This window comes from Lactuca serriola, chromosome 8 (genome assembly GCF_051521515.1).
Source record: "Lactuca serriola cultivar US96UC23 chromosome 8, Lser_US96UC23_V15, whole genome shotgun sequence".
In the NCBI taxonomy this organism is placed as follows: Eukaryota; Viridiplantae; Streptophyta; class Magnoliopsida; order Asterales; family Asteraceae; genus Lactuca; species Lactuca serriola.
In genome coordinates this window covers 153,051,609-153,064,811 of record NC_136415.1, presented here as the reverse complement: position 1 = coordinate 153,064,811, position 13,203 = coordinate 153,051,609, and the positions used below count along the sequence as shown (strand labels likewise).

At 37.7% G+C, this 13,203-nt stretch overlaps 1 protein-coding gene across 1 annotated transcript in view; it reads left to right on the top strand.

Annotated features, from left to right (window-relative positions):
- Positions 1–341: 341 nt before the first annotated feature.
- Positions 342–13,203, top strand: part of LOC145067518 (uncharacterized) — a 36,846-nt gene continuing 23,984 nt past the window's right edge. Inside the window, exons 1-3 of the mRNA XM_079014643.1 lie at positions 342–1,391; positions 1,500–1,658; positions 1,721–2,545. Of these exons, the coding sequence (XP_078870769.1) occupies positions 342–1,391; positions 1,500–1,658; positions 1,721–2,545 (2,034 nt within the window). The remainder of the gene's footprint in view (positions 1,392–1,499; positions 1,659–1,720; positions 2,546–13,203) is intronic.

Below are 13,203 nucleotides of genomic sequence, written 5' to 3'. Positions count from 1 at the left end.
ATGTGAAATTGATATGTTTTATTGAATTTATTGTTTGATTAGGTGAAAGCAACTTGTTTTATTGAATTGATTGTTTGATTAGGTGAAATTGATATGTTTTATTTAATTTATTGTTTGATTAGGTGAAACCAACTTGTTTTATTGAAGTCATTGTTTGATTAGGTGTAATTGTTATGTTTTTATTGAATTTATTGTTTGATTAGGTGAAAGCAAGTTGTTTTATTGAAGTCATTGTTATGTTTTTATAGGTTAAACTAAGTGGTTTTTTTACCAAAAGACAAAGACCTAATCCTAATGAAAGTGGTGAATAATGTTCCCAAATACCAATCACCAATCAATCAATGCCTTCTGTTTCTAATCCTAATGCAACTCCACAAACACCAATCACCAATCAATCAATCCCATCGGTTTCTAATGCAACTCCACAAACACAATGCTCTAACCAACCTAATGATAATGTTGACTTGAAGGATCTTCCAAAGGACCCGACGGATAGGCCATTGATTACAAGTTACAAACCAAATACAAGAGATGATGTAAGAAGAGCATATTTGCTTCAAGGACCGTATCAAGTAAGTGCACATAAGTTTCCTAAAAAAATAGGTGATAGATTTAGAAGATTCGTTCCTTCATGGTTTGATGACTTTGATTGGTTGGAATATAGTGTGAAAAAGGATAGTGCATATTGTTTATATTGTTATTTGTGTGGGGACCTCATGGGACAAAAAGGAGGGAGAGATGCATTTGTTTCTCAAGGTTTTGATACTTGGAATAAAAAAGATGCATTTCAGACTCATGTGGGTGGTATTGATAGTTTTCACAACAAAGCAAAAGAAAAGTGTGAGTTTTTAATGAGGGAAAAACAAGCTATCAATGTAGTCTTGAGGAGGCAAACCGAAGCAGAGGATCATAAATATAAAGCTCGATTACGTGTTTCTATTATTGTTGTTAGACTTTTATTGAAAACCGGTTTACCGTTTCGTGGTCATGACGAGTCGGTTAACTCGGAAAATAGAGGACTATACATTGAAGTGTTAAAAGCCATTCGAGAGACTAGTGAAGATATTTTCAACAATACTTTAAAAAATGCTCCAAAAAACAATCAACTAATTTCCCCTAAAATTCAAAAAGAACTTGTGCAATGTTTTGCACAAGAAGTACTTTTGAGTATTCGTGAAGAGATTGGTCAAGATGTTTTTGCTTTACTAGTTGATGAATCTAGTGATGTTTCAAAAAAGGAACAAATGGCTATTGTTTTGCGTTATGTCGATACTCTTGGCTTTGTGAAAGAAAGATTCATAGGTCTAGTGCACGTGAAGGATACATCTTCTTTGACACTCAAAAACGCCATAAATGAAGTACTTACAAGTAATAAGTTGAGTTTTAGTCAGGTAATTTATTCTTTACTTTTTTTTTATTTCAATTTAATTTATATATATATATATATATATATATATATATATATATATATATATATTAATTGTTTTAAATTTTAATAGATAAGAGGACAAGGTTATGATGGGGCTAGCAATATGCGAGGGGAATTCAATGGTTTGAAAGCTTTGATATTACAAGAGAATGACACGGCTTTTTATGTACATTGTTTTGCACACCAACTTCAATTAGTAGTTGTGGCTGTAGCAAAGAAGCGTGATGGTGTTAGTGACTTTTTTGAGCAAATTTCGTTGGTGGTTAATGTAGTTTGTGCATCGTGTAAAAGAAAAGACTTACTACAAGAGAAAGGGTGCAAAAAGGCTTGTGTAGTGGTGAACTTGAAACCGGAAGAGGGTTAAATCAAGAGACTACACTTGTTCGAGCGGGAGAAATAAGCTGGGGTTCACATTTCAACACACTCACAAGTTTGATGAAGTTATTTGCGGATGTTCTTGTAGTTTTAGATTTTGTGAAAGAGGAGGGAGGGTCATTGGCAAACCGTCAACAAGCATCTGGAATCTTAGCATATTTTAAATCATATAAGTTCGTGTTTTACTTACATATGATGTATGACATTTTACACCTCACGGGTACATTGTCAAAGCAACTTCAAAGAAAAGATCTAAACATTTTAGAAGCGGCTTCGATGGTTAGAGGGACAATGGAGGCATTGCAATCTTTTAGAAACATAAGGTTTGCTAGCATTTTGCCAAAAGTATCCTCTTTTTGTGAAACACACAAAATTGATACTTTGGATATGAAAGAGTTGTATATTGATGCGAGAAACCGTAGGACTACAAAGACTAATAGGTTTCATTTTGAGGTTGAAATCTTCAACACGGTGGTAGATATGCAACTTACAGAATATCGGGATCGATTTACTGAAACAAGCACCCAATTACTAGAATACATGGGTGCTTTGAGCCCTTGTGATTCATTTGCACAATTTGACAAATCAAAGTTATTGAAGTTGGGTAAGTTATACAAGTATGACTTTGATGATTCAGATATAATAGACCTTGAAGGACAACTTGAGATATTTTATCACTCTTGCATCAAAGATGAGCGCTTCACTAGTTTGAAAGGAATTTCCGACCTTTCTCGTTTGATGGTTAGTACGGGGAAGCATCGATCTTATTCTTTGGTTTATAAGCTACGTATGCATACTATGTTTGTCTATGATCTTCACTTTGTGAATTAGATCAATTGAACATAACTCCAATGATCCTGTTTCACAGTCCCAAATCCTTACTGCAAATGCAAGAATTCCAAATTCATGCCATTTACTGAAATCTGTTAGATTCTAAACTTATATGCATTGATCCTCTTGTAATGATTATGCACAAAGTCACAAGGACTTGACAACAAACATTACAGAGCATTCCAAAGGAGATCAACTCCTTGGAAGCATCCTTCTTGCATTAAGTTTCTTCTAATCTTACACAGATTGAATAATTTCTAACTTTGAAACATTTCCATATTCCATTTTGACTATCACTTCTGAACAGAGTTGTCTCCTTACAGATTATGTCAATATGGTCCTTCCAGAATAACATTATACTTCCAACTTTCCTTGAGTAACCAATCTTTGGTAAACCTTAGATTGTCCTCGACAATTGCTTAATCCTTTTAGTCATATCCAATTCTAGACCTTTTCCCTTCTTAATGCCCCAAGCATTTGGAAAATTTTAGAAAGGATGAATATAGCACATGTAATCGATCCTATATCCGAAGCATATGGGACACGATTCATGATGTCTCACATAAAGACTAAACCAGTCTTTTGCTATAACATTTCCATTTCAATTTGCCAAGTTCTCATAATTCAGATTATGAAAAGGGATGTCGTAAAATCGAATTTTAGAACGCAAATAATGGACCCATATACAAAATTTCCTTATGTTGAGCCATTCCAACATGAAATTCATATATATATCCTTGACTAAATACGATTAAAACCTCAATATAAGCTTTTAGATTTTAGATGAAGTATAATTTCCTCTCCCTTAATTATAGCAAAACAACTCTTTCCCAATTGAAACTTTTTGTTTTCTATAATTAACATTGCTAACTTGCAATACTTATCACAATTATCATGCTCCCACTAACATGATGATTATTAGCATAACACTTATGCTCCCACTAGCTTAGACATGTACTCAGAAATCAGGTGGACTTCTAGAAATCAATACTTTATTGACTTTCTTACCAAAGTTCAGATTTCTGATACTAGATTTCTTTGATAAAACTTTATCAATATCATACACCTTATCTTAGATAGCTCACAGGTGTGTCTAAACAATTTTAAGAACTATGAAAAGGGATGTCGTAATCATAGTCTCGATTGTTTAGACCTTTGCCACTTCTCACAAGTCCATGTTAGTGTGCCGGTAAACCACACACGCTCCACTAACGACTTTGAGAATGCAAATATCACAATTGCTATCTAGCTAAAATCTACTTAGTGAAAGTGTTTCCTCACCATCATTTTCATGAATCGGAGACAAACCTTATGACACTTAGATTTAATGGTGTATGTATTCTTATCCATGTGAATTGTCAAAACCATATTCACAAGACAAGGATAATGACAAATCCAAACTCATATGGACTGAACTCAATCTTAATTTCTTGCCACCTGGCAGCTCAAGGGTCTGCCATTGCTTCCAAGTTGTTGTGCAATCAATTGAGAACTCTAAGAACTCATATGCAAAGCCAACTTTAATTGGAATGGGCACATAATATGTCAACACGATAGGTTATGAACCTCAAGTCGTGTGCTGGTGAAGAACTTCAGGTTTTATTCTTGATTAGTTCTTGAGACTTCCAAGACCTTTAAGATTCCCACTGTCCTCTTGACATATAAGACTTTCTTATCAGATATTCAAGAGATAGTGTGGATTCTAATCAAGACAAACACTTCACACAATTGGCCTTAGTTGGTCTTTGTTTTATGCAAAACATCACAACTTACCAATTTCAAATGTACAAGAGTAGAAAACTTTTACTCTTACATTTGACATGTGTTTTAAACCTTCTCTAAGACATGTCACTCAAGTTACAATCTTGGAGTATGACTCTAAGACTTGTGTTAGAACGAAGTATGACTCATCTTCTTGATTTAACCATTTCGACAATTCAAGATTCCTCCTCTTAGTCATAAGAATGCACTAAGATTTCCTTAGAGAACTAACTGTGCTATGGTTTCTTAATCATTAAGATGATCACAAAAACTGATACTAAAGTACTCTCCCATCTTTTCAGATTTGAGAAACTTTTATTTTTCTGCCTAAGTTGATTCTTCTTATTCGCTCTGTCATACATTGGAACTTTTTTCCAATGTCTCAGAATTACACTTAAGCTTGTAAGTATAACCATATTTACTGAGCTTTAGTAAATTATGACGAATAATCTTATCGATCTTTTGTGGTGGACTTGACCAGTGCACAAGAATGTGTACTCGATCCCTTAGTCCTTCACTTGACTCACACATCCATGTGAACAAGTAGTTAGTCTTAATTTTCCAAAGATGAAAATTTCTCATTCATCATGCTATACAACTTGCATGATTCCAAGTTTCTATCCAGCTGAAACTTTGGTGATGAGAATCTTTCCTTGATTGGTAAATTTAGACATTACCACAAATGAAAGAATCAAATTCATCTTTCCACTCTTGCTCTTAATGGAATCTTATAAGCAACAAATTTTTCACAAATGCCATTGTAAGGATATTTTAAAATAAATAAAATCAAAAATTTTCCTTTTATTTTAAAAATTTGCGGAAAACTATCCCTACAGTGCAAAAGCACATGAAAACTTTGTTGTTATCTATTCCTAAGCAATATATTATAACTCCTAAGAAGTAGCTCAAGAATCTGATCTTCAAACTATGCGATAGAAATCCATCTACGCGATCAGATTCAGCATATTCTTTCTTTAAGTTCCTTCACTTTTCTTTAATTCTTAAAACATCAACATGTGACCCAGTCACATCATGCATCAAGAATCTCATAATAGAAACTTAGCAGAGTTAGATAGTGGACTTTACCTGAAGTAGAGTTAAACTCGTTGACTTTAACATCTTTAGGTAAAATTTGGCAGCTTCGTAATTAATGCCCCTTCCTTTGGCAATAGATGCCTATGGACCCTTGATAATGGTACATGGGACTATCACAGACTTAGTCTCTCTCTCTCTTTGTCATTTGGTCAACCGAGTTGACTATGGCCGATCCCTTTCCAATGTCATCATTGTCAATGTCCATAAAGTTTTAGGAAGTTGACCTTAGAAAACAGATAAGATCATTAAGGGTCTTGTCATAATCTGTTTCATAAGAGTCCCAAAGGAACTCACTATGTAACTTAGAAAGTGATTGAACCACCAACTTTCTCAAGACTTTGACATCCAACTCTCCCGACTTGTCAATATGTGACTCCATCTCCAAGATGTGATCACAAATAGACATGTACTTGCCAATAGGGCTTGAGTGACCTTGAACTTTTCAATAATTTGTGGGTTAAGGAGAATAATTGGAGGAGGTGAAAGAATTATGATTTCCATGAGATATCATCTTCATTTAGGAAAGCCTGTTTCAGGAGATTTGGGAAGATCATAAATGTCTAAACCAGACATCTTTTTGGGAGATATTCAAGATAGTTGATTTAAAGTCCTTAATATAACACTCATTATGAAATATTAAGGCTAGGACCCAACACAATACTTTTATAACTTGGAAGAGGGATGCCCTAATCCAAGCTATAAAATATTTGAAGGTAGGTGAATGACGATTCACCAATTTTCACCAAGATAAACAAAATGTATTATTAGGTTTTAATTGGATTTGAAACTCCTAGATCTTTTGAGATTCATTGAACTTTTCATTGGCATGTTTCAATCTCGAGTGTACCCTTCAGGTTTTGTGACTGGGATGCCGAGGATCACAAAACAAGGTGTGAAGTAACCATGCAAATATACTGGGTACCCTTAATATTTACCCCTTAATCGATGTGCCGGTTAACCACACACGCTCCGCCGATACTATGATAAATATTAAGTTACCCTTTGCCTACCTTGTTAAGTCCATGTTAGTGTGTCGGTTAACCACACACGCTCCACTAACGACTTAAACAAAGTGCAAAGTGTAATTTCATGGATTAGCACCTTATTCACTTTTTCCTGAGTAACTAAGATTAGGTATTTATAAAAGGTTTAGTTACTTAGTATTTATCATTAATACTTTTAATGAAGGGAGAATTCTAGTCCTTATCCTACCCGTTCGGCTAACGACCCTCCACCAGTCAAGGAAGCGGTGGGTGAGAGTGGACACCCATTAAACTGCCATTTTATAGGCAGTAACCTTATACCCCCCTTATAGACCGGATTCGTGAATGAGGCCTACTAACGGTAAGACTCACTTGCTCTTATACATATATATATATATATATATATATATATATATATATTATTAACTTATAATATTATAAAGTACAAAGGTTGAATTTTAACTTTTAAAATTCTAAGGGCTAACTTGGAATTAAAGTATTCATAAGTGAAAACTTTTCAACTTCCAAAACTTGAGGGCAAGTTTTGAAACTATTCAAAACTAATTAATTCCATAACTTATGTGTTTAAAATAGTTTTAATTAAAAAACTCTTCAAGTTCCATAACTTGAGGACAAGTTATGGAAGACTTTAAACTAATAAAAGAATGTAACTTTTCTTTATTTTTGTAACTTATGGAATTAATTAGTGTTACATTTTATAACTTAATGAAGTGACTCTTGAACCTCCATAACTTGAGGACAACACTCTTCATTTTTGTAACTATTGCCAACTTTTATGAGTTTTATGAAACTTAAATGTGACTTTTCATATAACTTGAGGACAAGTTACAAAAACACATTTTAGAATCAACTCTTAGATTAAAATGGATCGAAAACACATAATCAATTAACTTTTCTATTAATCTAAGCAACTCATAAGAACAAGATAATTCAAATCAAACTTTTTCATGTAATTAGTCTAAACCTTAAACTAATACAAAACATGAATCTATTGACAATTATCTTTGAAATTGGTTTATCATGAACATTACCACATCAAAAACAAGTTTATAAGTCCAAAAACATCTTAAAGTAACGTTCCTAGTCCAATTCTAGCCAAAACAATCGAATATATGATCTCTGGGTGTCCAACTCGTCGAGTGCACGAACAAACTCGATGAGTTGGATGCATTTTGCCTTGGACTCGGCAAGTCCATCAGTGGACTCGGCGGGTCTGCTGAGTAGACAGCATAAAAACTCGATTTTTCAGCCAATTTTGCAAGTATAACAAGAAAACAAGCCTAGGCTCTGATACCACTGTTGGGTTTTGAGCATTCTAACACTCCTAAGTGTACATGCAACCCTAAATACCTTGGATCTATGTTTTCTCTATTATACATGCAAATATGAACTTTCCAAGGTATTCATCCTAACTAGCATAATAATATTGATTTAAATGAATATATCAAGTTATAATTACATACCTCTTTGATGTAGAATGTCTTCATGAAGCTTGAGTGCCTAGTGCCCCAAGTGTGACACCTCAAATGGCTCACACAACATCATATGTACTTGGAAAGACTTGATAGAATTCCACACTTCATGAAAATCGGCTAGCCCAATCACTCACACACATAGTGGCCGATTTTCCTAATGATATGATCTTTATATAGTGTCACAATTAGGGTAAACCCTAATGGTCATGACCATCCATTTCCTTGGATCCATGGGTCCAAATACACCATGGAGCATCCTATGGGTTTTAGCCCAACTTGATAATCCATGGAGCATTAGCCCACTATACAAGTATGGATGATTTACACAATCAACCCATATATTTAATTAGTCTTCTTTTGATCACTTAGTTAATTCTAAATTAATTCTTGATCAATATTAATTAAATAATCATATTAATATATTAGAACTTATAATATATTAATAATCCTTAAGTGTTATTTCTCTCATTATAGTCTATCCAAATGCATGACGCCATGCAACCCAAATGGACCATGTTGGGTCGGGTCAAGTCTCACCAATTATAGTTATGGACTTAGACATTAATCCAACAGATGATTAGGGGATTTTTAGCATGTTTGGAATCCATTTCGGGTTTTGGGACTAGATCTGGGGTTGCAACTTCAGATCTAGGCTTATCTTGGCCCATGGAGGCATAAAGTATCAGCCTTTTACTCATTTGAGAGCATTCTTGTCTTGAACCTTCTTTCTAGCTTGTGTTGAGCCTATATTTCCTTGCATGCACGTAAAGTTGGAAACTTTACGTGTGAAACTAGCCCTAGGTGTCCAGATCTATGAGTTGGAAGCAGTGAGATGGTCTGAAATCGATTGAATATGGATAACTTAAGTAGACTCGGCGAGTCTGTTATTGGACTCGGCGAGTTGGGTTGCAAGCCCTAACCCATCTGGTTATAATGCGGATCAAAGAGTTGAGTGGAATCAGTGAGTTGGACAGGCTAAGACTCAGATTGAAGGGCTCGACGAGTCATGGGGTGACTCGGCGAGTCGAGTCACAAATTGTGGGGTTTCTGAGTTCATGAACTCGGCGAGTCCCTAGGTTGACTCGGTGAGTAGGGTCAACCAGGAAGGTTGACTTTGACCAAGAGTTGACTAGTTTGACTTCAAAGGGTATTTTGGTAACTTGGGCTCTGATGGTTATGGTTTCAATGAAGTTTTAGGCGGTGATGTTCGTGGCGGTGGTCGGGAGTTTTGATCTCATCTCTTCAGATTGACATTTCGAGGTGAGTTATCCTCACTATATCGACAGGGTCTAAGGCACCAAGGCCGGCCCTTTCTCGGATTGTGTACTGGTATTTGCTTGCTGTGTTTATTAATCTTTTAGATCTGCGTCCTGGTAGTTAGGGCGGTATTGTGTTGAGTAACCTGGTTTAGGTCGGTATCCTGGTATATAGGATGATGCTATGTTTAGTGACCTGGTTTAGTTCGGTATCCTGGTTAGGATGTTGTTATGATATATGATCTGTTAGATCGGTTTGTTTATATATGGATTGTTATATGATTATCTGTTATGTGCACATGATTGATTGGTATGGGGGTTGGGTTGAGGCGGATCCTGCTTCGTGCTGTAGGCCAACATACCCAGGGCGGACCGGGTAGACTGCAGACCCAGAAGGGTACATAGTCAGGCCGAAGGCCCGACGAGCAGTCCGGATAGGTTGAAGGCCCCGCGAGGGCAGTCCAGACGTACTGAGGCTTGGAGAGTGGGCCAGATAGATTGAAGGCCCGGTGCGGGCGGTCCAATCATACTGAAGACTCAGAGAGTGGACCAGGTGGACTGAAGGCCCGGTGCGGGCGGACCAGTCACTCTGGGAACTCTGATATGAAACTATTTTGGAAAATGGATTCTTGTAACACCCATAAAATTCATACCAAGTTTAAACTTTCAAAAACATTTAAAAAACCAATAGTTATTACAAAAGGTTTCCAAAATAGTTTCATATCAGAGTTCCCAGAATTCATAATCATAAATCGAGGGAAGTGTACGATCACGCCTTCGCCTTCCCGCGGTCATCCGCCGAACCTGAAACAATAATCGATAAATGTACGCTCGAAAGCTTAGTGAGTTACCCCCAAAATACCAACCTCATATAACCATAACATATCATACAACACACATAGATGCATGGTTGTTCTATGTGTGTTGTATGCTATGTTATGGTTATATGAGGTGGGTATTTTGGGGGTAACTCACTAAGCTTTCAAGCGTACATTTATCGATTATTGTTTCAGGTTCAGCAGATGACCGCGAGAAGGCAAAGGAGTGATCGTACACTTCCCTCGATTTATGATTATGAATTCTGGGAACTTTGATATGAAACTATTTTAAAAACCTTTTGTAATAACTATTGGTTTTTTACATGTTTTTGAAAGTTTAAACTTGGTATGAATTTTATGGGTGTTACAAGAATCCATCTAATGTAGTCATACGCACAAACTCCATAAGCAAAAAAGGAAGAACCCTAGATTAGGGTTTAGTCAAAATTCTCTAACCCTAGGGGAAAGGTTAGAAATTTCATATGAGGGGAGAGAGAGAGAGAGAGAGATAGAGAATATGGAAAAAAAATTGAGGGAAAACCACCTCTAGGGTTTGACCCCTTAGCAATCTATTTATAGGTTATAGATAGAATCCTATAAGGATTCAAACTTTAGGGTTAATCGTTATATGATTCAAACATGTCATATCCTTATCCAAGGATATACCAAAATTGTCTATACGAGGCTCTCTGTGACATCCCAAAGTTCATGACCAAAAATTTCATTTTTAATTAAGTAATTATAAAACCATTAGTATAAAAACATCCATCGTGTCATCCCATATCAAAACCAAAAATGTCTATAATCAAAACATGTCATAATAAAACATCATCAGAGTATAACTCCCAAAGATCTCATGTGCGGAAATCTGGGTGTTAGCCTCCCCTTCGATCTATTTCAACCGAATATTGGGTCTATTTCACCCCTACCACTACCATATAATATTGTTATTGGATTAATGTCTAAGTCCATAACTATTTTGGTATGTACTTAACCCGATGGTGCATGGTCCTCGTCTGCATTTCAGCACTGCCTTGCACCCGCAGATGGATGGCCAGAGTGAGCGGACTATCCAGACTCTAGAGGACATGTTGTGGGCATGTGTTTTAGACTTCGGCGGTAGCTGGGATACCTACCTTCCATTGGCGGAGTTCTCGTATAATAATAGCTATCATGCGAGCATCGACCCTCCTCCCTTCGAGATGTTGTATGGGAGGAGGTGCAGGACCCCGATATGTTGGGGAGAGGATGGCCAGAGGGTCATGGGGAGCACCGAAGTAGTGATTAAGACGACAGAGAAGATTCGGCAGGCCCGGAGCAGGCTTCAGACTACTCAGAGTCGGCAAAAAAGTTATGCCGATAAGCGTCGATCAGACCAGGAGTTCCAGGTCAGAGATATGGTTCTCCTGAAAGTGTCGCCTTGGAAAGGCATCATTCGATTCAGGAAGCGGGGCAAGTTGGGCCCAAGGTATATTGGACCGTTCAGGGTTATAGCCCGGGTGGGCAAGGTGGCATATAGGCTGGATTTGCCAGCCGAACTCAGTCAGATACACAACACTTTCCATGTTTCTCAGCTGTGAAAGTGCCTGGTGGACGACTCAGCAGTGGTACCCTTGGAGGAAATTCATGTTAATGGCAGCCTGAATTACATCGAGCGGCCTGTAGTGATCCTTGACCGGAAGTCGAAGGATCTGAGGAACAAAAGAGTAGAACTCGTGAAGGTGCAATGGCAGCACCAGAAAGGGTTGGAGTGGACTTGGGAGCCGGTGGATGAGATGATGGAGCACTACCCCGAGCTGATTCAGGATCGACCAGCAGACTTCAAGGACGAAGTCTAAAATAAGTAGGGGAGATTTGTAGCACCTGGTTCTTGGTACGTGTTCTTTTTATTAAATCTTTAAATATTTTGCATTTGGTCTTGGACTCGGCGAGTTGAAGGACCAATTCGCCGAGTAGAAGCGGGATGAGGCACGGAGTTTAAGTTGTGGACTCGGCGAGTCGAATCCCTTACTCGGTAAGTAGACCCTGTTTGGACAAAAACCTTAATCCGAGGGTTTGCACCCTATTTAAACACCTAAACTCGGCCTCCTTAGTCCCATTTGCTCCCAGAAGACCCCCATAGCAAACCCTAGCCGTTATTGAATCAATCTAAGGCATTTGGAGTGATCTTGGTGCTTTTGTGATCCAAGGAAGGAAGGAAAAGCTTGAAGGATCAAGAGGAGGCTAGAAGGATTCGGTTTTGAGCATCATTTGCAGACTTCAGAAGGTATAAAGTCTATACCTTGCTTGCTCTTTTGATAGATCCCATTTTGTGGAGTTTTAGGGCTTTTCTAAGCCATTTTGGTCACCAACCATGATTGCAAGCATGGTTTGAGGTTGATGTTTCGGATCTAGGTCCTTAGAGGGGTTACAAGGCAGAAAGGAGTGGCTTTTGCACTCAAAGAAGGCCCCATGCATTGTGAGAGCTTGTTTTAGGACCTTTTGAGCTTAAAGTCCCATGCAAGCACGTAAAGGTTGAAACATTACGTGCTAGATCGATTGTAGAAGCATATATCTACATTTTGTCATGGTTTGTACATCAGAAATCGAAGATTCAGTGAGTGGTTGTGATCAACTCGGCGAGTCCGTTCTTGGACTCGGCGAGTCCAAGGTTATGTCCCATATCAGTTGAGGGTCATAAGGACCTAGTTGAGTGTGGAAAGGTTTTAAGGGGGTCCCAAGGGGTGACCCAACGTTCTGGACTAAGCCATTGTTCTGGAAATTCATGGGACTCGCCTAGTGCATGAACAGACTCGGCGAGTCCAAGGCAATCTTCTTAAGGATGAAGATGAACTCGACGAGTTGTTCATACAACTCGGCGAGTCAAGGTCAGGACCTATGTATCGGTTGATGATGAACTCGACGAGTTGTTCATATAACTCAGCGAGTCGGATGAGGATTCAGTCGATGTTCATGTAGAAGGAAAACTCGTCGAGTCATTGCCTAACTCGACGAGTAGGGACGGGTATGAGGTCTAATGGAAGGATAGGGACTCGGCGAGTTAGCGAGCCAACTCGACGAGTTAGGTCAATTAGAAGTTGACTTTGACTTTGACTTCGTCAGGGGTAAAATGGTCATTTTACCCTAAGAGTAGATGTCAGTTTCTGACTAAGTGTTTTG